General features: G+C 38.2%; 1 protein-coding gene across 5 annotated transcripts in view; it reads right to left on the bottom strand.

Moving 5' to 3' along the window:
* Positions 1-1,138: 1,138 nt before the first annotated feature.
* The window catches only part of REV3L (REV3 like, DNA directed polymerase zeta catalytic subunit), a 180,175-nt gene continuing 154,993 nt past the window's right edge, over positions 1,139-26,320 (bottom strand). For all 5 annotated transcript variants that reach the window (XM_074397598.1, XM_074397594.1, XM_039464970.2 and 2 more), the window contains 7 exons: positions 25,454-25,563; positions 18,818-18,932; positions 14,095-14,232; positions 11,815-12,005; positions 10,636-10,882; positions 8,631-8,840; positions 1,139-2,268 (listed from right to left, as the gene is read on the bottom strand). In XM_074397598.1, coding sequence (XP_074253699.1) covers positions 2,128-2,268; positions 8,631-8,840; positions 10,636-10,882; positions 11,815-12,005; positions 14,095-14,232; positions 18,818-18,932; positions 25,454-25,563 — 1,152 coding nt within the window. In that variant the 3' untranslated portion in view covers positions 1,139-2,127. The remainder of the gene's footprint in view (positions 2,269-8,630; positions 8,841-10,635; positions 10,883-11,814; positions 12,006-14,094; positions 14,233-18,817; positions 18,933-25,453; positions 25,564-26,320) is intronic.

The following is a 26,320-nucleotide window of genomic DNA, read 5'->3' as shown; positions in this document are numbered from 1 at the left end:
CTCTAGTGTCTGTTGTCTCCTGATTTTTTAGTGATTGCCATTCTAACTGGCCTGAGATGTTATCTCAGTGTGGTTTTGATTTGCATTTCTCTAATGACCAGTGATGAGCTTTTTTTCGTTTTTTTGGCCGTATAAATGTCTCATTTTGAGAAGTGTCAGTTCATACCCTGTGCCCACTTTTCGATGGGGTTGTTTTCTTGCAGACCTGTTTATGTTCTTTGTAGATTGTGGGTATTAGCCCTTTGTCAGATGGGTAGACTGCAAAAATTTTTTCTCATTCTGTTGGTTGTCGGTTCACTCTAATAAGTTTCTTTTGCTGTACAGAAGCTCTTTAATTAGATCTCATTTGTCTAATTTGACTTTTGTTGCCATTGCTTTCGGTGTTTTAGTCATGAAGTCCTTGCCCATGCCTATGTCCTGAATGGTTTTGCCTAGGTTTTCTTCTAGAGTTTTTATGGTGTCTTATGTTTAAATCTTGAATCCATCTAGAGTTAATTTTTGTATAAGGTGTAAGGAAGGGATTCAGTCTCAGCTTTCTGCATATGGCTAGCCAGTTTCCCCAGCATCATTTATTAAATAGGGAATCCTTTCTATTAAATAGGAATCCTTTCTTCAATCCATACTAGTACAGCATGGTACTGGTACCAAAACAGATTGAGACCAATAGAACAGAACAGAGGCTGCAGAGATAATGCACACATCTACAACCATCTGAACTTTGACAAACCTGGCATTTAAGTTTTTAAGAAGTAACGTAGTTTTTACTTTCCCTCTGGAAAGTTCTGACCCCAAGATTAATTTAATAATTAAAACAAAATGAAAGTGAACACTGAAGATCTACTAACAAGTACGCTATTAGAAGTTTCTAAAAGGATGAGTGCTAAAATTTTCCTATTATTTTTGCTGCCTTTTTGTTTTGTTTTAACCCTAAAGTTTTGGTAAGGAAATTGCAATATGAAACAGGATATAAAAGAAGTGTTGTTCATCACATGTACCCCAAAACCTAAAATGCAATAAAAAAAAAAAAGAAAAAAAAAAAAAAAAAAAGAAGTGTTAATACTTCATTAAAACTCAGAAATAGCTAGGGTAAGATGTAACCAATGTAGGCTTATAAAAAACATGAAGGCACACTGCTATATTTCATATTTTATTCAATTTTAATATGGTTTCCATTAACTTTTAAAACAAAATGATTTCCAGTTTAAAAAACAATGCACTGACCACATAATTCCTTTTTTATTTTACACAGTTATACAAATATTCTAAATACACATTTTGTGTTCAAGATGATGGCAAATAAGATTAACTGTACAGTACATAAGGAAAGAAAATATTTTAAGCATATTTAGAAGCAATAGAAATGTCTATACAAAACAAGCAAATGGAATAAAATTTTTTATTTTTAAAGTATTGCAACAGGCCCACAGGTTTGTAACAAAAATGTCTTTGCACAGTTCCTCACAATGCCCCATTAATAGCTAAAGCAAGACAGCATTTTTTTAAAAAATAATGTTTCAAAATGCTACACATGGTACTACTGTGTTTGTTTGCACAGTTTGATCAAAATAACGATCTACTTTGAGTCAAGCAAAACCTAGAGGAAATATACCAAACAACTTGAAAATCATTTGTATAAAAGTCATTGCACATTATTTTACTCAGTTGTTTGAAAAGTAAAAAAGTGTATTTACAAAATATTTTGCAGTCAAAATTATAAAGTGAATGGATATCTCGAAGTAACACGTCTTGATACAGACTGTTCAAGGAAAACACACGAATGTTTTTTCTTTAAGAGGTTTTCAGTGCTCCTTCCATAGGGAAGTAAACATGATCTAGTCAAATGGATTTACAAGATGGTACACATACTGGAGCAAATCCAACACCTGCATTATAAAACAATGTTAAAAAGGTGACAGAATGAGGAATTTGTACATTATAAGAAGTGAGCTATTCAGAGATCAACAAGTACAATTTTTAATTCATTTAGCATAGAAGTCTTCATAGTCTTCAGATAACAGACAGATAGTGAACAGCCTTGACTTGATGAAAGTTAAAAAGCACCATGCACAACAGTTTAGTGGTAAACACTGAAAAAAATAGCACCTGTAATTCTGTGATATTGACAGTTTAAAACTGGTCTAGTAATTGCCGGAGATATGGTGCCTTGGACAGTTCTCTATTTACTCGGGAGAGTTTGAAAAGTACTGGGCAGTTCAGAGAAACACATGGGATGTGTCGATCAAAGCAACCTGTACAGTTCTTGCATATCTGAAGGCATAAGAGAAATAAAAAAAAAAAAAATAGGAAAGTTTTTATGCACGTGTAAACAACACATTTTTACACAGATTATTGGCAGACATATGACATATAATATAAAAACTTATTAATTTTCATCTTTTAGAAGCCTAGAGTACCTTATGTTGAGACATTTCTAAAGGATATTATTTTGTACACACACAAATTTCCCCAAGGATTCATTTCATTCCTGAGATTAACTTTCATTTACAATGGAATCCTATTAAAATGCACATAAGCTACCCAATTACCAAAGAATGTCTCTTAAATGAACTATAAACACAATTTGTTTCAAATTACTTAGACTATATCCTCATATGTCAATCATAAAAAAAGTTATTTTTTCTTATTCCAGAATTGAAAAGCCAGTATGAAAGAAATCAAATGATGTGAATTTGAAAGTAGTGGTCTAGATCGGTGTTCAATGAGCTTGAAAATAAACAAATGCCCCATCCCAGACCCATAATGAATCAGAATCTCTGGGCATGAAAGCCTAGGATTTTGTATTTCTTAAGGCTCCCAGATGATCTGGATGTATAAGACTGATCTTAAAGAAAATAACAAATCATAATGCAATTTTTAAAAGCAGCATTATAATGTTTTACATAATGATCAGATTTTTAAAAATACTTAAAGCCTCAGGTTGCATATACAGCTAAAAAAAGATTATAACATGAACATAAAAAAATTAAGAAGAATGCCAGTGAGGACTCCCAAGGGTTAAGAAAATGCAGGCCAACTTTTCACCTGAATAGTGTAGACAAGTGATTTTAAAAAGCGATACCAAATGGCAGCAACTACTCTGGACTGTCTTTTAAGAGAAATCAGATATGCTCTAGCAAATTCTTTGATCTATATTTATCAAAGGGTCTCAGTTTTAGAGATGGCTCACAGGCCAGTACATTTTTGTTCTTTGCCCCAGTTATCTTCCAGTCAACCGAAGGGCACTTTTTTTCTCAGTAGACTGGTTAGTGTATCCAATATTATGATATTGTCACAAGCAGACTGCTTAGAAACATGTGCTTCAGTATGCTACATGAAGACTGAGTATGCTGTTCTATGATATGAAGCCTTTGCTAATTACATCTCTGCCAAGAGACTCAAATCTATTCCCAAATATAGAATTTCTGTATTACAGCTCTATGAATTGCAGTTACATTCAGGTGCCAGGACAAACTGATAAATATTTAAGCCCTTTCTGTGCTTGTCTGATAAATAAGCCAGGATGGAATTACTTGACTCACTAAATTTAACTCAGTGTTTAGTTTCAAGATCTTTTACTGGTGATTTAAACCTTGAGCATTATAGCTTGATTCAGGCTTACATTTAAAACTTTAAATGCCCCAAGCTGGCTTATAGGGAGGCAGGCACTTAACAAATATCTGCTTTAATCTTTATTATTTTTACTATCCTTTGGCTTTCTTGTTTAAAAAAATTCAGTCAAGTCTGGGCGTGGTGGGCTCACGCCTCAATCCTAGAGCTTTTGGAGGCTGAGATGGGTGGATCACCTGAGGTCAAGAGTTTGAGACCAGCCTGGCTCCCATGGTGAAACCATCTTCACTAAAAATACAAAAATTAGCTGGGTGTGGTGGTGCGCACCTGTAATCCCAGCTACTGGGGAGGCTGAGGCAGCAGTATCACTGGAACCTGGGAGGCAGAGGTTGCAGTAAGTGAAGATCACACCACTGCACCCCAGCCTGGGTGATAGAGTGAGACTCTGTCTCAAAAAAAAAAAAAAAAAAAAAAAAAAGTCAGATGCTTAATTCATTTGCTTTCATTCTTTCATGTTTATGATGAACAGTGTTTAGGTGATGAATTTTTCTATGAGATCTGCCATCTAGAATCTGATTTGCAGTGTTTTCATTTTGTTTAACAGAATTTGCTTAACAGGATTTGCAAGTGGAAAGATCACTTTGTTTAGTTTGTAATTATCACTTTGATGGCATTGCATTGTATTACATTCATTTGTAGTATTTCTACTTTTTGAAATGTATTGAGGCTTTTTTTTTTTTTTTGAGATAGTCTCACTCTGTTGCCCAGGCTGGAGTGCAGTGGCACAATTTCGGCTCACTGTAACCTCCACCTCCTGCCTCAACCTCCCAAGTAGCTGGGATTACAGACGCCTGCCGTCATGCCCAGCTGATTTTTGTATTTTTAGTAGAGATGGGGTTTTGTCATGTTGGCTAGGCTGGATTGAACTCCTGACCTCAAGTGATCTTCCCACCTCAGCATCCGAAAGTGCTGGGATTACAGGTGTGAGCCACAAGGCCCAGCTGAGGCTTTCTTTAAAGACCATGTTTTTCAGCCGGGCGTGGTGGCTCAAGCCTGTAATCCCAGCACTTTGGGAGGCCGAGGCGGGTGGATCACGAGGTCGAGAGATTGAGACCATCCTGGTCAACATGGTGAAACCCCGTCTCTACTAAAAATACAAAAAAATCAGCTGGGTATGGTGGCGCGTGCCTGTAATCCCAGCTACTCAGGAGGCTGAGGCAGGAGAATTGCCTGAACCCAGGAGGCGGAGGATGCGGTGAGCCGAGATCGCGCCATTGCACTCCAGCCTGGGTAACAAGAGCGAAACTCCGTCTCAAAAAAAAAAAAAAAAAAAAAAAAAAAAAGACAATGTTTTTCTTTTTTTTTTTGACAGAGGCTTGCTCTGTTACCCAGGCTGGAGGTTGGTGGCGCAATTGGCTCACTGCAGCTTCTGCCTCCTGGATTCAAGTGATTTTCTCGATTCAGCCTCCCGAGTAGTTGCGAGTACAAGGCTTGTGCCACTGTGCCTGGCTAATTTTTGTATTTTTTAGTAATGCTGGGGTTTCTCCATGGTGGCCAAATGCCTCAAACTCCTGACCTCAGGTGATCTACCTGTCTTGGTCTCCCAAAGTGTTGGGATTACAGGCATGAGCCACCGCGCATGGGCAGATATGGCCATTTTTAAAGCATTCCAGAAACACTTAAGAAGTATATTTTTTGGTACTGTGTTAGAGAGTTTGATATATAATCACAAGGTCTTACTTACAATGTTTAGAATTTCAATAATTTCACTTATTTCTGATTACGTGATTGGTCTTGGATTGAGAATGATATAAAATCTGTTTTGATGTGTTTCTAATTCTCATTACATCTCTAGCAATTTCTGCTTCATTAAAAATTTCTACAAATTAGTGCATGGGAAGACATTCATTTGAACATTCTTGAAAAACACCTCAAATTAAAATAACTCTTGAAAGATGAAAAAACATCATTATTTATAAATAGCATCACTTTCTGTTAAAAAAAAATTTTAGATCTAAGGGTACACATGTAGGTTTGTTACATGGGTATATTGTGTGATGCTGAGGTTTGGACTTCTAATGATCCTGTTGCCCAAGCAGTAAATGTAGGACCTGACAGGTGTTTTTCAGCTTTTCCTCTCCCTATCCCACTTTTGGAATCCCTAGTGTTTATTGTTCCCATCTTTATGTCCAATAGTCCCCAGTGTTTAATATATGTGAGAACTTATATGTCAGAACATGTAGTATTTGGTTTTCTGTTTCTGTGTTAATTTGCTTAGGATAATGGCTCCAAGTGCATACATATTGCTGCAAAGGACATGATTTTTTGAGACAGAGTTTTGCTCTTGTTGCCCAGGCTGCAGTGCAATGGCACAATCTCGGCTCACTGCAACCTCGGCCTCTTAGGTTCAAGTGATTCTCCTGCCTCAGCCTCATGAGTAGCTGGGATTACAGGCATGCGCCACCATTCCTGGTGAATTTTTTATTTTTAGTAGAGACGAGGTTTCTTCATGTTAGTCAGGCTGGTCTCGAACTCCTGACCTCAGGGGATTCGCCTGCCTCAGCCTCCCAAAATGCTGTGATTACAGGCATAAACTACCACGCCTGGCAAATTTTGTTCTTTTTTATGGCTGTGGCATCGCTTTCTTTTAAACTGTATTTTTATAAGAAATAAGATGGCTGGGCATGGTGGTTCATGCCTGTAATCCCAGCACTTGGGCAGCTGAAGTGGGAGGACTGCTTGAGTCCAACAGTTTGAGTCCAGCCTGGGCAACATAGTAAGACCCATGTCTACAAAAAAGAAAAAAGTTAGTCAAGCATGGTGGCATATGCCTGTAGTCCCAGCTGCTTGGGAGGCTGAGCTGGGAGGTTGACTTGAGCCTGGGAGGTTGACTTGAGCCTGGGAGGTTGAGGCTGCAGTGAGCTGTGATCATGCCACTGCACTTCAGTCTGGGTGACAAAAGGAGACTCTGCCTCAAAAAACAACAACAACAAAAAAAACCAAAAAACCAAACACCTTATGTTGAAGGGGATGGGCTCTGGGTAAACTGATGGCACCAAGTAGTGATGTGTTTGTCCCTGAGTGCAGAAAAAACATAAAAAGGTCTAAGAAAGGCCCATTTAACAGCCTGAGCTCAGCAGAGCTCGGGAAGTCCTGCTCTCATCTAGGCCCCATACTAGGATCCAGCAAGGGAATTTTCTATGAAAGTTGACTGCTGCCATCAGGACAGAAACCTGTAAAATAAATAGAAGTTGGGGGCACTCAGTGACTTCAGTGGCTGTACTGACTAGAACCACAAAACTGGCACAAAATGGCTGAAAGGTGGTTGGTGTAACTCCAGTAATGTATTCCTTCTTAAATCATTCATTAAGCAGGAAGTTGTTCATTAATTCAATAAATACTTACAGACCAGCCCCATGGACTTGGCTATATGCTAGGCATAACTGATTTGACAGTGAAAGAACAGGGCCTCTGTTCTCATTGGCTCATTTGCTATTAGTGAGGAAGACAGAAACCCCAAATTATAATAAAGCAGAGAAGATTACAGCAGGAGCCTACTGCACGCTTCACCCGGTCCAGGGGTTTCGGCTGGTTCCTCAGATGATGAGGGTAGGGAGGGATGGGTAGAGGAAAGTGTTCTTGACAGAAGGAGCAGGGTGTTTAAAGGCTAGGAGGAGGTGGCGGCGGCAAGGGGCATTCACAGACCTAAAAGAAGTTCAGTATGGTATGGGTGGAGGTAGAGTGTGACACAGAGCGAGAAATGGTGACAGAGGGGTAGCAGGTAGGGACAGAACAGAGATGACTTATCAACCATACTAAGGAGTAAGGATTTTATCAGGGGGTATGAGGTGGCAAACTTTTCTTTAGATTTCATTCTCCAACTTACTTCGAGATGTTTGTTGTTTATTTCTGCTAGAATTCTCATAATTGAAAAATCATCTTTGCATTTTATGTCTATATCCCAGCTCAGCCACTTAGCAGCAGTATAACATGCAAATCACTTAAACTCTCTGTGTCACTCACCTGGAAGAGTGCCTAGAACAATCTCTGGCACACAGTATGACTCAATCATGCTATTAATCATCAATCTGGACTCACAGAATTGTAAACCTTCCAAGTTTATTAGCAAGCAATTCTCTAACACAACTAATTTTTTTTAAAAGAATGGTAAGCACTAATAGAGCAATTGAGATGTTTGCTTTCTTTTTTTTAATACTGAATATCCCTTATTTGAAATGTTTAGGACCAGAAGTGTTTCAGCTTTCAAATTTTTTCAGATTTTGGAATATGTGAATTATACTTACTGGTTGAGTATCACTAATCTGAAAATCTGAACTCTGAAATGCTCCGATGAGCATTTCCTTTGAGAGTCATGTTGGTGTTCAAAAGCTTTCAGAATTTGGAGCATTTTGAATTTTGATTTTTTTCTATTGGGGATGCTCAGCCTATATTATAAAAGAAATTGGGGTTAGGCATGGTGGCTCACCCACTTTGGGAGGCCGAGGTGGGCGGACTGCCTGAGCTCAGGAGTTCAAGACCAGCCTGGGCAACACAGTGAAACCCCATCTCTACTAAAAATAAAAAAATTAGCCGGGCATGGCAGTGGGTGCCTGTTGTCCCAGCTACTCGGGAGGCTGAGGCAGGAGAATTGCTTGAATCTGGAAGGTGAAGGTTGTAGTGAGCTGAGATTGCGCCACTGCACTCCAGCCTGGACAACAGAATGAGACTTCATCTCCCAAAAAAAAAAAAAAAAAAAAAAAAAAAAAGCTGGATGGATGGCCATTCTTGTTCTAGCTATTAAGAAACATAACACATTCTCTCACTGTTCCCACCTTAAAAAAAAAAACACACACACAACACACTATTCCATAAAAAAAGTTATAAAACAAATTAAACTATTATGAATAGTTTAATTATGATACTTTTGAGATTTTTAGGAAGTTTAGCATTTAGGCTGTCATTTCACTTTTCACATCATATCTTATTCTAAATTGAAGAGTTGACTATATCTTTCTGTAAAATCAGACTGCTTATAATTCCAGGTCTATGGAACAAAAGCATACCTTTACAAGTTGCTCCTGTTTACGTTCCAACTCCCGGATTTCTTGGTTGAGGATGACTGCAACATGCTGAGGTTGGCTCCGACATTTACTACAGATGCCATGCTGAGTTAGATCATCACACACAGGACAGTGTAAGGTAGTAAAATATTGTGAAATAGTGCCTTTCCGCCCTTCAGGTTCACTTCGTGAAGAGCTGGTAGCTTTATGGATCTACAAAAACATCCATTCAGAAGTTAAGTCTGAGTCAGCTTCACATCAGAGATACTATTTTCATGCTGATAACAGGTTTACTCCGGCATTCATTCATTCACTCACTCATTCAACAAATGTTGGGTGGCTACTGTGTGCCAGGCACTGTTCCAGACACTGGAGCTATAGGAATGAATGAAGTCCTTGCTTTCATGGAACTTACATCTTAATATTATCAGATACACTGTTCTTCTTTTCTTTGGGGAAAAAAAAAAGGTCTCTTGCCACTCAGTTTTTTGATTGAGACACATAGATGTATGAGATCATATAGGGCAATGCACATCATAGAGGACAATAAAAGAAATCCAGGGTAAGAGCGGATACTGTCTAAAGCTGCACAAGTTAGGCCATGGCAAAAAAGTAAGTGGAAGGTTAAAACAACTTTTAGGCAATGGAGTGCAGAACTCAAGCCAAAGTGAACCTGGAGCATTTCAAATTTAATTAGATACATGTCATAAGAATTCTTCATTTGAAGTTAAGGCTGTTTTCAGAGATCTGTCTTCTTGTACTCTTTTTACACTGAAATAACAGTACCGTATCATTATTATAACTTTGCAATATTCTCCTGGTGTCTTTTACATCACTTTGTAAAAGTTACTAGGTTCGCCTCTTACAAATGTCATTGGTTTAACATTCTTGCTGGTGATGAACTGAACGTTAGTAATAAAGAATCTGAGTTTCCTGTCTTAAAGCCAGGATACGTGCTCAGAACACTTACAGTAAATTACAGTTGGGCAAGATCATCTAACACAAAGCTATTTTATAATAAAGTATTGAATATCTCATGGAATTTATTGAATACTGTACTGAAAAAAACCAGAATGGTTGTATGGGTACTTGAACTATGGTTTCTACTGAATGCGTATCACTTTTGTAGAAAAATCTTAAGCTGAACCATGATAAGTTGGGGACCAACTGTAATGCTATTTCACCATTGCAATACTTCTTTAGGCTGGTTTCTTCAGGGTTTTGTCTAGATACTACATCCTACAGCTTTCTTAGACATTCATTTCAAAGGAATTTTTGCTCTCCATTTATCTTCTACTAACTGGTTTATTCTACATTATTTTTTGGCTGTTTACCACTGAAATCATTGTGGGATTCATTTTAATATATCTAATAATTTGGACACCTTGAAGCTAAGAAGGTGTTTTTATTTTTTATTTTATTTAAAAAAAATTTTTTTTAGGTAAACCTGACAAAAACAAGGAACATGTTTTTAGAATACTTAAAGGTTTCTCTTTTAGGAAACCAGAAAAGCATGGCATCTTTTCCAGTTTAAGATAGATGATATGCTTTGCTCTCATAGTGAAACAGGGCTGCTATGAGGCCTGTCTCTTCTCTGACTGCCCTGGCCAAACTCCGCCTTTTCCTGCCGATCAATGGCCTCCCAGCATGCCAGTGCCTCTCGGTGTGCTCTTCTGGCTAGCTGCTTGTGTGTCTGCCCACTAGGGTCTTGGATTTTTATAGGCCTAGGATTGGGGTGTGGTAGGACAGGATGGTCTTGGAAAATGTAACATTTGGGTGTGAAGGCAGGAGTGCCTATCCTCACCTAGGTCTATGGTGTGAGCTCTGGCCAGGGACCCGCCTTTCTCTACCCAGCACTTCCCTTCTCGCTTTCCGTATCATTAAAGGGACCACGCTCTTCCCTTCCCAGCACTCCCACATCAATAGCACATAAAATCTTTAGTTCTACTGAAAATTTGAAGTGAAATCTCTCCATAGTTAGAGCACATGTACTATTTGGTAAGCTTACCCTTGGTAATTCATGATACCAGCTGAAGACATCAATACCAATAAGTGAGAAGATTCTTGCCAAGGGTGGAAGGATTTGCTTGGTAATATAGTAAGTGGCATTCAGTCTCAGAGTCGGGTCCTGCAGGACTTCCACTGGGCGTCTTACAAGCTGGATAAGTGGTACTCCAGGGGCCCCATAAATGATGACGTATGGCACTCGCTCCCCAACTTGAGGCTCAGAGCGCCGGTCATAAGTTAGCATTTTCCTATTCCAATCCAAAAACAAAATCACACCCAAATACTGTCATGGAAGTCATCTTTGTCGCAAGTTAAGTCAGATTTAAACAATAATAAAATCATGAAAAAACTACAAAAGACACTTTAAAATAGAATTACTATTTCCTTGAGAATATACATTTTGCTTAGTTGACACCAAGTGTAGATATGCTACAAGAGTTTAAAAATTACTCTGTAAATAATGAGTTGGCAGATATCAACTAGCTTAAGATGTACTTTAGCTGGGGGCTCATGCCTGTAATCCTAGCACTTTGGGAGGCCAATGTGGGAGCATCACCTGAGCCCAGAAGTTTGAGACCAGCTTGGGCAACATAGTGAGACCCTTGTCTCCACAAAAAAAATCAGCCAGCCATAATGGTACACACCTGTTATCCCAGCTATTTGAGAGGCTGATGTAGGAGGATTGCTTCAGCCTGGGAGGTCAAGGCTGCAGTAAGCTGTGACTGCACCACCACCTTCCAGCCTTGGCAATAAAGTGAGACCCTGCCTCTGGGGGTGGGAAAAAGATGTATTTTATCCCCTAAGAAGAACTATCATAAATCTATCATGAAAGAGAAAATTTAGGGGGTTAAACTATCTGATTCCAGAATGTTACCATATAAATGCTTTGGTAGATCAATATTAAGGACTACCTAGTGATTTTGATGTGGGAAAAACAAATGAATCAAGCACTGAGTCACAATTTCTTTCCATAAGTTTCCCAAAGAAAGCCCAAAAGAGGATTTCCTCTTCACACCTTACAAAGTGTGAGAGAGTATTCACTAACCTACAGTGAGGCTTCATGTGCGCAGGTAGAGAAACAATTGTGTGTCTGTGTCTGTGGACTAAATGTCTTTTCATTTACTCTAGACTTGTGCAGAACCCCAGGACTATCCTGGCAAGGTACTGAGGGTATCATTACCTTGTAAGTTCAAGGGCTGGCACACAAGCTCCTGGTTTGTAGGAAAAACTTCCTCTGTATTCCTTGGCAAAGATAAAGTCTTGTATGCTGGCCTTTCCTTCCAGAAGCTTCATACATTGTCGCTGAACATATTGTTTAATTAGACTTATATCTCTTGTTTCAAATAGCAGCTTTAGAGAACGCTCAAGTATCTTAAAACAAAAAAGATAAGCAAGTAAAGATAAAATATCTCCTTGTGTATTTCACCACTGTTACTATACTTTCAATTATGTAACTACTGGGTAACTTGCTAACCTACCTAAATAATCTGTTACTTACAATGATGGTATAATAAAAATTATTAGATACTGAAAGTTATTTGAAACTTTATAGAGCTTGCTATTTCTAAAAACAGAATATCATGTAGTTCATTTAGAATAACATGCAGATTAACATTTACTATGTGATAAGCAACATAAAACTTTTTTTTTTTTTTTTTGAGATGGAGTCTTACTCTGTCATCAGACTGGAATGCAGTGGTGCAATCTTGGCTCACTGCAACCTCCACTTCCTGGGTTCAAGCGATTCTCCTGCCTCAGCCTCCTGAGTAGCTGAGACTACAGGTGCACACCACCACATCCAGCTAATTTTTGTATTTTTAGTAAAGACAGGGTTTCACCACGTTGGCCAGGATGGTCTTGATCTCTTGACCTTGTGATCCACCCGCCTCAGCCTCCCAAAGTGCTGGGATTACAGGTGTGCACCACAGCGCTCAGCCAAGTTTTTTTTTTTTTTTTTTTAATAGTCAAAACTGGTTTCTAGGCGCAAGAAACCAGACACAATTACATGTACTGTTTTTTTTTTATTTGCCAGTATAAAAAGGGTCTTGATTCAGTCACAGAAAGCACAGAGAAGTTTAAAGATCACCACACAGTCAAATCAAAATCAGCAGTTTTCACTTTTTATAGTGTTGATAAATAACTGTGACAGAATTTTCTGTGTTGGAAGTTTCTCCTAGGAAGTAACAAGCATGGAGTGGATTTATGTAAGCAGATTAAATTTAAGTTAGTTCTAGGTGAAAGCTGTGTATCTTATTCTGAATACTGGAACTGATGGATATTTATACAATAAGCTGATTAATTTAGCTTAGGTACAATTCTGCTTGCAGAGAAAGAAGGTACTGGATTATATCTCTTCCAGGAATAGTGCTGAAAAAACACCAAATTCACATATATATGACATAATATATTAATATTATCCATCATGCTTTTAATGTGCTCATAAAACAGTATATAGTATATAGAGTGCTATTCCCATTTAAACCATTTATTTTTGTTTTGCTATAGAAGGAGTCTAGGCCTGAGTAAAAAAAAGGCCAAAATATCATGGTTATTAAGGTTGAGAAATTTGAGTAATTTATAGCTAACTGTTTGGAAATCAATTAGCCTCAGCCTCCCAAAGGGCTGGGATTACAGGTGTGAGCCACCACATCGGTCTGTTTCTCTTCTTTATACTGCTCTGCTTTTGGGAGTTGTTAGATACTATGACATATCCAGGCAATAGCCAAAAAACTTTCATGTTTTGCTTTTTAGCAATTTTGATAAAGTGTAAGGTATGAGAGGAAGTCAGAAACTTAAAGACTAAAATCAAATAAATTGTTTTTATTAGAAATAAAATCCTAGGTCAGGCACAATGGCTCAAGCCTGTAATCCCAGCACTTTGGGAGGCCGAGGCGGGTGGATCACGAGGTCAAGAGATCGAGACCATCCTGGTCAACATGGTGAAACCCTGTCTCTACTAAAAATACAAAAAATTAGCTGGGCATGGTGGCACGTGCCTGTAATCCCAGCTACTCAGGAGGCTGAGGCAGGAGAATTGCTTGAACCCAGGAGGCGGAGGTTGCAGTGAGCCGAGATCGCGCCATTGCACTCCAGCCTGGGTAACAAGAGTGAAACTCCGTCTCAAAAAAAAAAAAAAAAAAAAAAAAAAAGAGAAATAAAATCCTAGCTACTAGGGAGGCTGAGGCAAAAAGATTGCCTAAGCCGAGGAGGTCAAGGCTGTAGTGAGCCAGGACTGGACTACTGCACTCCAGCCTGGGTGACAAAGTGAGACCTTGTCTCAAACAAAAACTAAACTAAACTAAACTGAAATTCTCAAAATTCATGTAGTTTCTCCTATAGTTATAATAGTTATATATAATTATATAGGCTATAGTTCCTTCACATAGATGTATGTTTAAGGATAGTTACATTTTATTATCACTTATTTCTTACAGATGAAGACAGGAAAGATAAACCTTACCTTAGAAACAGCAGGGCAGGAATCTCTTCTAACTGTTTCTATTCCTTTTGCATCAAATACCGGGTCCTTCTGATCCAGTGTTTCATACATGTAACCCACATACCTCTTTTTTGTTTGTAAAACACAAGGCAAATATACCTGTGGTAAAAGTAACAAAATGCCTCTTAATAACTATTTTCCCCTCACCAAGAATATTTTATTTTTATGTCTTTGACTTAGGGCCCAACAAATGCATGATATAACAGGTGGGAGCAAAAGCATACAAAATGAATTGTCTTTACGTTGTTACCAGTTGCTCACTCTGTTTCTTGCACTACCAGTTTTGTTCCTACCTCAACCAGCACTGCTCTCTCATATCTTCCTTAACAACTAAAAAGTTACAAGTAACATCTACATATGGTACAAAGTTACCGGAACCTACAGTTAAAAGCCCCGTAGCTTCTACTTCCTCTTCCTTAGAGGCATCCTGTACTGATTTCCTGTGTATTCTTCCAGAAATATTCTATGCAAATACATGTACTTATACAGCTGCCTTCTCACCACAACAGTAGCTTATAATATACACCATTCTGCCCTTTGCTTATTTAATAATTTATTTTGAAAAGCATTCCATCCTAGTACAGAAAGCTCATTTTATTTTGTAGCTACATAGTAGTTCATTGTATGAAGGTTATCATAATTTAAACATCAGTTACCTATTATGGGTCATTTAGGATGTTTTCAATCTTTTGTAATTATAAGGTGTTCCAGTAAACAATCTTGTGTGAACCAATCCATAGAATAAATTCCTTGAAATGGAACTCCTGAATCAATGGTAGATGTCAATTTTTTTTTAAATGTTACTAATTTGGTCCTTTTCCCTGCCCCAAGCTTTTTCTTTTTTAAAATGTTTATTCATAGAGTCTCACTCTGTCACCTGGGCTGGTGTACAGTGGTCCAATCTCAGTTCACTGCAACCTCTGTCTCCTGGGCTCATGCAATCCTCCTTCCTCCTGCCTCAACCTCCTGAGTAGCTGAGACTACAAGTGCATGCTACCATGCCTCACTAATTTTTGCTATATATACTTATATATGTGTATATATATGTATACTTATATATATACACATATACTTATATATATACACATATATATACTTATATATGTGTATATATATGTATACTTATATATATACACACATATATATACTTATATATAATATATAGCAAATATATATATTTGCAAATAATATATATAAGTATATATATACATATATATAGCAAATATATATATAAGTATATATATGTATATATATAAGTATATATGTATATATATATAAGTATACATATATATATACACACATACATATGTATACATATATACACACATATGTATACATATATATATAAGTATACATATATATATATACACACATATATATATATTTTTTTTTGGTAGGGGCAGGGTTTTGCCATGTTTCCCAGGCTGGTCTCAAACTCCTGGGCTTAAGTGATCTGCCCACCATGGCCTCTCAAAGTGCTGGGATTACCGGCATTGAGCCCCCATGCCTGGCCTATTTATTTTTTAATTGACAAAAATTGTATATATTTATAATGTACATCATGTTGTTTTGAAATATGTATATACTGTGGCATACCCGAGCTTTATCATTAATCACATTAAATGCAAATGGTTAAAGCATACCAATTAACAGACAGAAATTACCCTGGATAAAAAAAGTAAGACCAAATTATAAGCTATCTGTTAGAAATTCACTTTAAAAATAAGGAGCTAAATAGGTTGACAGTTTTTAAAATGGAAAAAGATATATAGTCATAGGCTACATGAAGACGTTTCAGTGAACTGTGGACAACATGATCATATGGGTGGTCAGGTAAGATTACAATACCATATTTATACTGTAACTTTCTATTTTTAAATTCATACTTCCACTGTGTTATAGCTGCCTACAGTATTCAGTGCAGTAGCATGCTATACAGGTTTATGGCCTAGGAGCTATAGGCTATACCTGATAACCTAGGTGTTTAGTAGGCTACATCATCTAGGTAAGTACATTGTTGATGTTCACACAACGAAACTGCCCAACAATGCATTTCTCAGAATGCATCCTCCTCATTAAACAATGCATAACTGTATATGCTAACACTAATCAAAAGAAAGCTGAAGTAATAGCTACATTAATATCAGAAAAAGCAGATTTCAAGGCAAGGAATATTATCAAAGATAAATGTATCAATTCATCAAGAGGATACATAATCCTAAATGTGTATTCATCTAATAAAAAGACTTTCAAATATATGAAATATAACTGACAGAACTAAAAGGTAGAAACAAGCAAATCCATGATTATAGCTACAGATTTTAGCACCTCTCTCTTAGTTTGGAAAATATTAAGAACAAGGAAGGCTTGAATAAAACTGTCAAGTAACTTAACCTAAATAACATGGCATTAATATTCTTTTATAGCAGCACAAACAGGCTAAGACAATAGCCTTTACTGAATAAAATTTAAACACTTTAGCTTGGCGTTCAAGACACTCTACAGTCTGGTCTGAACTTTATTTTTCCAGATCTGTCTCCTGCTATCCTGTATTTCTACACTGTGCTTTTCCAATTCCATACATGCCATATTCTTCTGTGCAGAATGGTTGTAGCCCCACGTCTGCCTACTGAAATTCTAACCATTTTTCAAGACAATGATGAACTGTTACTTCCTATATGGAGTCTCCCTCCTCCTTTCCTGTGCGCTCTCACAGTGTTTAAGCAGATTATTCTCATGATGCTTTCTGTTATGTTTATAACAAAAGAGATTGGTTATATGCACTCCTAACCTTTCCTTTTAGATTACTGACTCTTAGAGGGCAGGACTGTGTCTTATGCTTCTTTGTATTCCACACAGTTTCTAGGCTAAGTATCTTTTCTTTCTTTTTTTTTTTTTTTTTTTTAAGACAGAGTCTTGCTCTGTCTACCAGGCTGGACAATGGTGCAGTCTTGGCTCACTGCACCCTTCTCTTCCTGGGTTCAAGCGATTCTCCTGCCTCAGCCTTCTGAGTAGCTGGGATTACAGGCACCTGCTATTTTTTAGTAGAGACGGGGTTTCGCCACATTGGCCAGGCTGGTCTCGAACTCCTGACCTCATGTGATCCACTTGCCTCAGCCTCCCAGAGTGGTGGGATTACAGGTGTGAGCCACAATGCCTGGCCATAGGCTAAGTATCTTTTTTTTTTTTTTTTTGAGACGGAGTTTCGCTCTTGTTACCCAGGCTGGAGTGCAATGGCACGATCTCGGCTCACCGCAACCTCCGCCTCCTGGGCTCAGGCAATTCTCCTGCCTCAGCCTCCTAAGTAGCTGGGATTACAGGCACGCGCCACCACGCCCAGCTAATTTTTTGTATTTTTAGTAGAGACGGGGTTTCACCATGTTGACCAGGATGGTCTCGATCTCTCAACCTCGTGATCCACCCGCCTCGGCCTCCCAAAGTGCTGGGATTACAGGCTTGAGCCACCGCGCCCGGCCAAGTATCTTTTATACAGAAAGAAAGAAATAAAAATTTGATATCTAAAGGTAAAAAAAAGACCAAATTATAAGCTATCTGTTAGAAATCCACTTTAAAAATAAGAAAAAATACTTGAAAAGTCTTTTTGGTAGACTTTGTTTTGCAAAGAAAGAACGTATCTTCCATCCATCCTACGTGGTCTTCTTACAATTTGACTTTGACATTCTTCCAATTAATGGTGGGGTCTATGTTCACTCCCCTTAAATCTAGAGAGGCGTGTGATGTCGTGTGACTTTGAGCCTGGGTCACAAAAAACAAAGCAACTTTTGTCTGTTTCTCTTTGGGATGTTCACACCTACCTAGAAAGCAAACCTCACGTTGTGAGGGAGAACAGCAGCCCAGTGAAAGGCCACTGTGGGAGGCGTGCCAGCTGATGTCCCGACCAGCAGCCAGCATCAACCACCAGGCATGATGGTGAGCAAGCTTTAAATGCTTTCAGCTCTTAGCTGTTGATTAGGTAACCCCTAACCTTTAAGTCATCTCAGCTGAGGAACTAGACATTGTGCAGCAGAGAAAAGCCATTCCAATTGTCTGCATTCCTGAGCCATAAAATCTGTGAGCAGAATGAAATGCTGGCTGTTTTACACCATTAAGTTTGGGATGATCTGTTACATAATAATACTGGAACAAATTTTCATTTCCTTACATATATACATTACTAAACAAATTTTGAGAAAATTATATAAAAGAGAAAATATTTAAAATATTTTATATATATATATATATATATATATATATATATATATTTTTTTTTTTTTTTTTTAAAGAGACAGGGTCTTACTTTGTTGCCCAGGCTGGAGTGCACTGGTCAATCACAGTTCACTGTAACCTTGAACTCCTGGGCTCAAGTGACCCACCCACTTCAACCTCTGAAATAGCTGGGACTATGGGCGTGTGCCACTATGCCTGGTTAACTTTTTAATTTTTGTAGAGATGGGGTCTGGCTATGTTGTCCAGGCTGGTCTCAAACTCCTAGTCTGAAGCAATCCTCCTGCTTTGGCCTCCCAAAGTGCCAGGATTACAGACATGAGCCATTGCATCTGGCCCAAATTAAACACTTTAATACACCCATATACTGTTAGTGATTCTGAAAATGAACTGAACAAGTCAGAGGTCTCTGGAAGGTATGTGAATTCTGTATGTCATTACAATAATACATTCCTCTTACCTTTTCAAACTTCAGTTTCACTGGTTTAGGATTGGTAGCAGTTACAGCTTCGGCAATTTCCTGACCAATCTTAAAAGACTGCTCCTTAGTGGCTCCTTTCAGTAGCACAAACATACTAAGGGGATTAAAAATAAAGTAAGATAATGAAGAAGTCAGTGTAACAAAAATTTTATCAAGAGTAACTTTCCTTGCTATGACTCTGTCTATTGCCAAATAAAACTCCCTTTTTCCTATTTACTTTTTCTTAAGATGTTTCCTATGTAAGCTTTCTTGTTTTATTACGTTCCTTGTGTACTCATTATATGTCTCGTTACACATCTTTTAAGACATTCAATATTTCTACCTTAGCTACACACAGATCAGCTCAGATAACCCAGCTGCTAAGAAAGTCCTAGATCATCCTTGGACATTTAAGGCTTTGTATGGTACACCAGGGGTCCCTAATCCCTAGGCCACAGATTAATACAAGTCAGTCTGTGATCAGTGGCAGATCAGTTAGACCAAGGGCAGCATTAGAGTCTCATAGGAGGACAAACCCTGTTGTTAACTGTGCACAAGTGAAGTATCTGGGTTGCACACACCTTATGAGAATCTAATGCCTGATGATCTGAGGTGGAATAGTTTCATCCCGAAACCACCTGGTCTGTGGAAAAACTGTCTTCCATGCAACCAATCCCTGGCTAAAAAGGTTGGGGACTGCTGTGGTCCAGGCACGATGGCTCACGCCTTTAATCCCAGCACTTTGGGAGGCTGATGTGGTAGATTATCTGAGGTCAGGAGTTCGAGACCAGCTTGACCAACATGGTGAAACCCTGTCTCTACTAAAAATACAAAAATTAGCCAGGCGTGGTGGCGTGTGCCTATAATCCCAGCAACTTGGGAGGCTGAGGCAGGAAAATCGCTTAAGCCTGGGAGGCAGAGGTTGCAGTGAACTGAGACTGCACTACTGCAGTGCAGCCTGGGTGACAGAGCGAGACTCCATCTCAGAAAAAAAAAAGTTGGGGATCACTGTGGTACGTTAAATACATCACAAAGTAAGAAACTATGTGATTATAAGGAAATGAAAGATGTACTTATGACATGGGAGAAGTTTCCTTAAGGCCAGAACCACTCAACTTTAAAAAGACAGAGATCGGCCAGGCATGGTAGGTCATGCCTATAATCCAGCACTTTGGGAGGCCGAGGAGGGTGGATCACTCAAGGTCAGGATTTCGAGACCATTCTTACCAACATGGTGAAACCCTGTCTTTACCAAAAAATTACAAAAATTAGCCAGGCGTGGTAGTGCGCGCTTGTAGTCCCAGCTACTTGGGAGGCTGAGGCAGGAGAATCGTTTGAACCTGGGAGGTGGAAACGGCAGTGAGCCAAGATTGTGCCATTGCACTCCAGCCTGGGTGACAGAGTGAGACCCCGTCTTAAAAAAAAAACAGACAGACATATATTCTGTAATGTATGTTCACTAAAGAATAGTTAGAAAAAGACACAAAGAAAATCAACATCTGTATATCATTTAGAAAAAAGACGTTACAAACATTTGTGTATATCTGTAAATCTTTTCATTTGCTATAATGGATCATACTATTTGGTAATGAATAATATTGAATTATAAGAATAAAAAATACCAATACAAAATATACTAAAAAAAAAACGGATAAAATGCATTAGGCGGCTGGGCACGGTGGCTCAAGCCTGTAATCCCAGCACTTTGGGAGACCGAGGCGGGTGGATCACAAGGTCGAGAGATCGAGACCATCCTGGTCAACATGGTGAAACCCCGTCTCTACTAAAAATACAAAAAATTAGCTGGGCATGGTAGCGTGTGCCTGTAATCCCAGCTACTCAGGAGGCTGAGGCAGGAGAATTGCCTGAACCCAGGAGGCGGAGGTTGCGGTGAGCCAAGATCGTGCCATTGCACTCCAGCCTGGGTAACAAGAGCGAAACTCCATCTCAAAAAAAAAAAAAAAAAAGCATTAGGCATATTTTTATTCTATTTCAGTATATACTACAACCTGACCACCAACAGAAGTAATGGTTAATAAATATATTTAAGTAAGATGGATTATGAAGTTCATCTTCACTTGTATTTTTAGTGAAAAGACATTAAATGCTTTGGAAAAAGTCCCTGCTAATACTGGAGACAGCCCTTGTCTAAGAGCTTAATATGAAAAATTAAAAGAAAGGAAAAAAGCAGTCTATTCAACTCTACTTCAGGCTCTAAAATAAATATTGTCTCAATCTGAATTAATTTCAACATTCACTAAGGCAGAACAAAAATGCCTTAGTTAATTAGACTTTCAATCATAGGCTATACTTTGAACCATCTGAAGGGTTTTGTAGTTTGTTTATAGACCATCTGATGCTCACTTATATCAAATACTATCTTATTTAAAAAAAATTTTTTTTAAAGAGCATCTCACTCTGTTACTGAGGTTGGAGTGCAGTGGCATAATTATGGCTCACTGCAGCCTCAACCTCCTTGTACTCCTTAACAATAATTCTTCAGTTTATTCCTGGCCCCAGGTTCAATACATAAGACTTGCTTTCTGTTACTATGGGTTTTTTTTCCCTAATAATTGTATATAAATGGGCTGGGTACAGTAGCTTTTGCCTGTAATACTAGCAACTCTGGAGGCTGAAGTGGGAGAATTGTCTGAGGCCAGGAGTTTGAGATGGGCCCGGGCAATATAGTGAGACCCTGTCTCTAAATAAATAAAAATTTTACAAAATGAAACTATATAGTATGTACTATTTTATGTCTGTCTGCTTTCACTCGGCATATTTTGAGATTCATCCATGGTGTTAGAATAACAGCAACTTTTTTTTTCTTTTATTGAGTAGTACTCCACTATATGGATATATTACAATTTGCTTATCCAAATCACTCAGTAATAGACATTTAGATATTTTGCAGTTTTGAACTATTACAAAACAAAGCCCCAGTGAAGATCATACACAGGTTTGTGTGTGGACATAGGTTTTGATTTTCTTAGATAAGCATCAAGGAGTGGAATTGCTGGGTCACATGCTAAGGGTATGTTGAACTTCATTTACAGCTGCCAAACTGTTTTTATGAAAGATTATTATTAAAATGTTCAGATGCAATGATGAATGCAACATTTTAAAATCAGTGGACATACACACATTTCTATACAGTTTTATTATAGGCAAAACTAAGCTATGATAATAAAAATCAGATAAGTGGTTGTCTAGGGTATGGAGTAAGGATAATGGAGTCACTGCAAAGGGGTAAGGAGATGATTTTTTAGGGTGATAAAAAGTGTTCTGTATCTTGACTGGCATGGTAGTTGGTAACTTGGGCCTATACATTTTTATATTTTATTACATATTATACATTCTGTTAAGAATTATAATTCCATAATAAAGAAAAAGAAATAAAGGTACATATACTTTACATGTTAAAAGTTATTACTGGCCAGGTGCAGTGGCTCAAGCCTTTAATCCTAGCACTTTAGGAGGCCGAGGCAGGCAGATCACAAGGTCAGGAGTTCAAGACCAGCCTGGTCAACACAGCAAAACCCTGTCTCTACTAAAAATACAAAAATTAGCTGGGCATGGTGGCACATGCCTATAGTTCCAGCTATTCGGAATGCTAAGGCAGGAGAATTGCTTGAACCTGGGAGGTAGAGGTTGCACTGAGCTGAGATCATGCCACTGAACTCCAGCCTGGGCAACAGAGCGAGACTGTCTCAAAAAAAAAAAAAAAAAAAAGAAGTTATTCTTATAGGGTCTATATTTGAGATTTTACCCAGTAATGTGAGTTTGTCTGAATCCATCTAAGCTGTTTTGGCCAGTTTGATTTGGAGCTAAACTTCAAGAAAGCTGGACAGAATTAGCAGAAGTTTTTTGTCATGTGACAGAATGGAAGTGACTAGCCTACAATACGAAAGACTGTTTTAAAATGAGTTTCTAGGCTGCCAGGGGCTAGGAAGGGTAGTGTGTATGTGTGGGGATGGTTAATAGCAGGCGTCCGCAAACTGCGGCCCCGCGGGCCGCCATTTATCCGGCCCCCCGCCGCATTTCAGGAAGGGGCACCTCTTTCATAGGTGGTCAGTGAGAGGAGCACAGTATGTGGCAGCCCTCCAACAGTCTGAGGGACAGTGAACTGGCCCCTTGTGTAAAAAGTTTGGGGACGCCTGGTTAATAGGTACAAAAATACAGTTAGAATGAATAAGACCTAGTGTTTCATAGCACAACAGAGCAATTACAGTCAACAATAATTTATAGTACATTTAAAAATAACTGAAAGTATAACTGGAATGTCATCATAATTGGAAGGTCATTTACCTTTGTCTATTGGATTTCCTTCATTTTGATGATGAGGCAACTAAGCCTCAGAGAGGTTAAATGACTTATTAGTGGCCATGCCATCATCTAGGAGTATAGCTAGAAAGAGAATCCAGGTCTCTTCACTCTCAGTTGGGAACTCTTTTTCACTCCACCAAGCATTACCTAATATCCCAAGAGCAGTGTTTCTCAACCTTTTATCATTATTGTCCTTCCAAGGGAAAAAAATTAATGTTTAATAAGAGAAAGTAATTTAATAAGAGAAAGTAAAATGTTGGGTAGGAACAGGCGCTGTGGGGCCAAAGACTATGGTACTGACTTTTTTTTGGTTCCCCTTCAAGAACTTATTTGTATTCTGCCAGTGTGATACTGTTGTGAATTGCCCTCATACAGATGTCACTAAACATTTGGATTTTTTTTGTTTTTGAGATGGTCTTATTCTGTCTTCTAGGCTGTAGTGCAGTGGCATGATCATGGCTCAATACAGCCTTGAACTCCTGGGTTCAAGCAATCCTTGCACCTCACAGCCTCCCAAGTAGCTAGGAGTACAAGTGTGCGCGGCTATGTCTGGCTAATTTTTAAATTTTTTGTAGAGACAGGGTTGCACTTTGTTGCCCAACCTGGTCTTGAACTTCTGGGCTCAGGCCATCCACCGGTCTTGGCCTCTCAAAATGCTAGGAGTACAAGCATGAGCCACTGTGCCTGGCCAATATTTGTTGAATGCCATCGGGTAGTGAATGGTGATCAAAAGTTTGAATGACACTGCAAGTAAATTTTGTTTGACTGGAATCATATAATATAACTATAGAATCTGATGTAGAAAGAAAGCTAGCAATCAAAACACCAAATATCAATTTATGGCTCTTTATTGACTAGTTGCAAGATCTTAAATTTCTTATCCTAGGGAAATTTGTTCTTAATAAGTATCACTTGAGGCACATTCTAAGCTCTCCCAATAATATGAAAACTGCTGGCCTAAATATCAAAATCCCTTCCAGCTCTGACATTCTGTGAGTCTGTAATTTTTGTAGCTTGACTTTTTAAAGATCTTAAAGGATAAATAATACAACTACAATCAGAATCATGCTGACTTCTGAGTGTTGTTTTTACCAAAAACAAACAACTGACATGGATAGCACTTGAATTAAAATAAAAATTTAAAGGATTAATTTTTTCCCTAAATAAGGAGTTCTGCTAACAAGTACAGAACTTATTTTAGTAACTCTTATTTTGGTAGAATACCCAGCAGAAGTAGTTTCAGAGAACAGTAAAATAACCAAAGCCAAACTAGGGAGTGGCTTTTAATGAGAACAGGAGAGAATATGGATAATTAGGGCCTCGATAATTTGAAACTATCCCCACCTGCTGGTAGTGAAACAGCTGCTATATGAGGCAAGGTCTCATTCAGTATTAATATGATTATGCTGACTGTATGAACATTTTAAAGAACTGGAGAAGATTAAATGCTGTTCAAAGATTACTTATAAACTATTTAATGATTAGAAGCATTATCTCCTATTGCTCTGCTCTGTTGGACTATAAAGAGATCAGAGGTTTTGAGGCAAGTGCTCTTACCATGATCACATTGTGACTCTAAGTCTCCAATACGGGAAAAATTTCTTAAGAAGTTTGCATAATGCCTACATTTTAGAATAATTTCAATAAGCCATACAAATAAGATGTTACATAAATAACTGAAACCTCAAAAATATCACAGCAAGCAAGGAAACATGCAAGCTGGTGTTTAATAACTTATATTATTAATAATGTGCCTTCAAATGCAGGCACATTATTTGCCAATCCATTAATAATGGGCTTGAGGAACTCTGTGAACCCTCTGGAATCAAATGGAAAACTGTATTTGCCTATATGCACTTCTCTTAGAAGGTCAACATATTTTGGGGCCTAGTGGTAAGGTAACCACTCACAGGTCTTGCAACTGTCCTTCAAAAAGTTAATTATTTTAATATATACACTTAAATTCTGAGAGTTGCAGCTGCATTAGAGGCATTATTCACATTAAAAGTAGTTTCTTTAAATAAACTAGACTTCTGTGTACACAGTTTATAGATCACTATCTACTTGGCCAAGAGCAACCTAGAGGGAAGCCATAGCAATCTTCAGTTTGTGGCTTAGGACAAAAACTGTCTCTTACAATCATATCTGGTAAATCAGAATCTGTGTCAACTCTGATCATGAGATCATAAGGACTGGAAAGGACTCAGGTAGAACTCTGATTTTTAGAAGAGATTCCCTTAAGCCATTTTAAACACTGAAATGAAGATCTGGAGAGATGCAAAAAGACAACTACAAAAACCAAACATCCATTACCTGTCAGTGTCGCCATACACAACCCTGGCACCCCATTTCTTGGTATCATTCACCAGTTTAATAGCTCGTTCCAAGGTCTCTCTGGCTTTGTGAACAATACTATCGCCAACCTGTTGGTAGAAACACATTGGAAATAATTTATTAACATAGCTCAGTGTAAGTCAACAGACTTTAACATATAATAACATTTAATTACAAATGAAACAAGGAGAAAAGAATATAAAAAAGAAATCAAAATAGGCACCAGTGTCATCATTCTTTATACAAGTATTCAAGAAGAAACTGAGTTAAAAAATTTGAAAGAACCAATCAATATACAGACTTGTCTTTGAGTGTTGTATCAGTAAGTGGACTGTACTTGTTACAAGGTACACAGCTACATTTGATTCTTGGAAGAATAATCCTTGTTTATTCAAGAACTTTTTTTTTTTTTTTTAGATGGAGTCTTATTCTGTCACCCAGGCTGGAGTGCAGTGGTGCTATCTCCACTCATTCCAGCCTCTGCCTCCTGGGTTCAAGCGATTCTCCTGCCTCAGCCTTCTGAGTACCTGGGACTACAGGTGCATGCCATGACACCTGGCTAATTTTTGTATTTTTTAGTAGACACAGGGTTTTGCCATGTTGGCCAGGCTGGTTTCAAACTCCTAACCTTGTGATCCACCCGAATCAGCCTCCCAAACTGCTGGGATTACAGGCATGAGCCACCACACCCAGCCTATTCAAAAACTTCCTTATGTGCCCTTACAACACATTAGGCAGAAAATCACTCTTTCTAGGTGCATGAGTATATATGTACATGCATCTCTCAAAATTTTTCTGTTTAAGTGTTGATGATAATGTCTTTTTATTTTTTAGGAATTATGCTTT

Source organism: Saimiri boliviensis, chromosome 4 (assembly GCF_048565385.1).
Source record: "Saimiri boliviensis isolate mSaiBol1 chromosome 4, mSaiBol1.pri, whole genome shotgun sequence".
NCBI classification, from domain to species: Eukaryota; Metazoa; Chordata; class Mammalia; order Primates; family Cebidae; genus Saimiri; species Saimiri boliviensis.
Note: the sequence above shows the minus strand (reverse complement) of the source record. Positions and strands in the feature narration are given on the sequence as shown.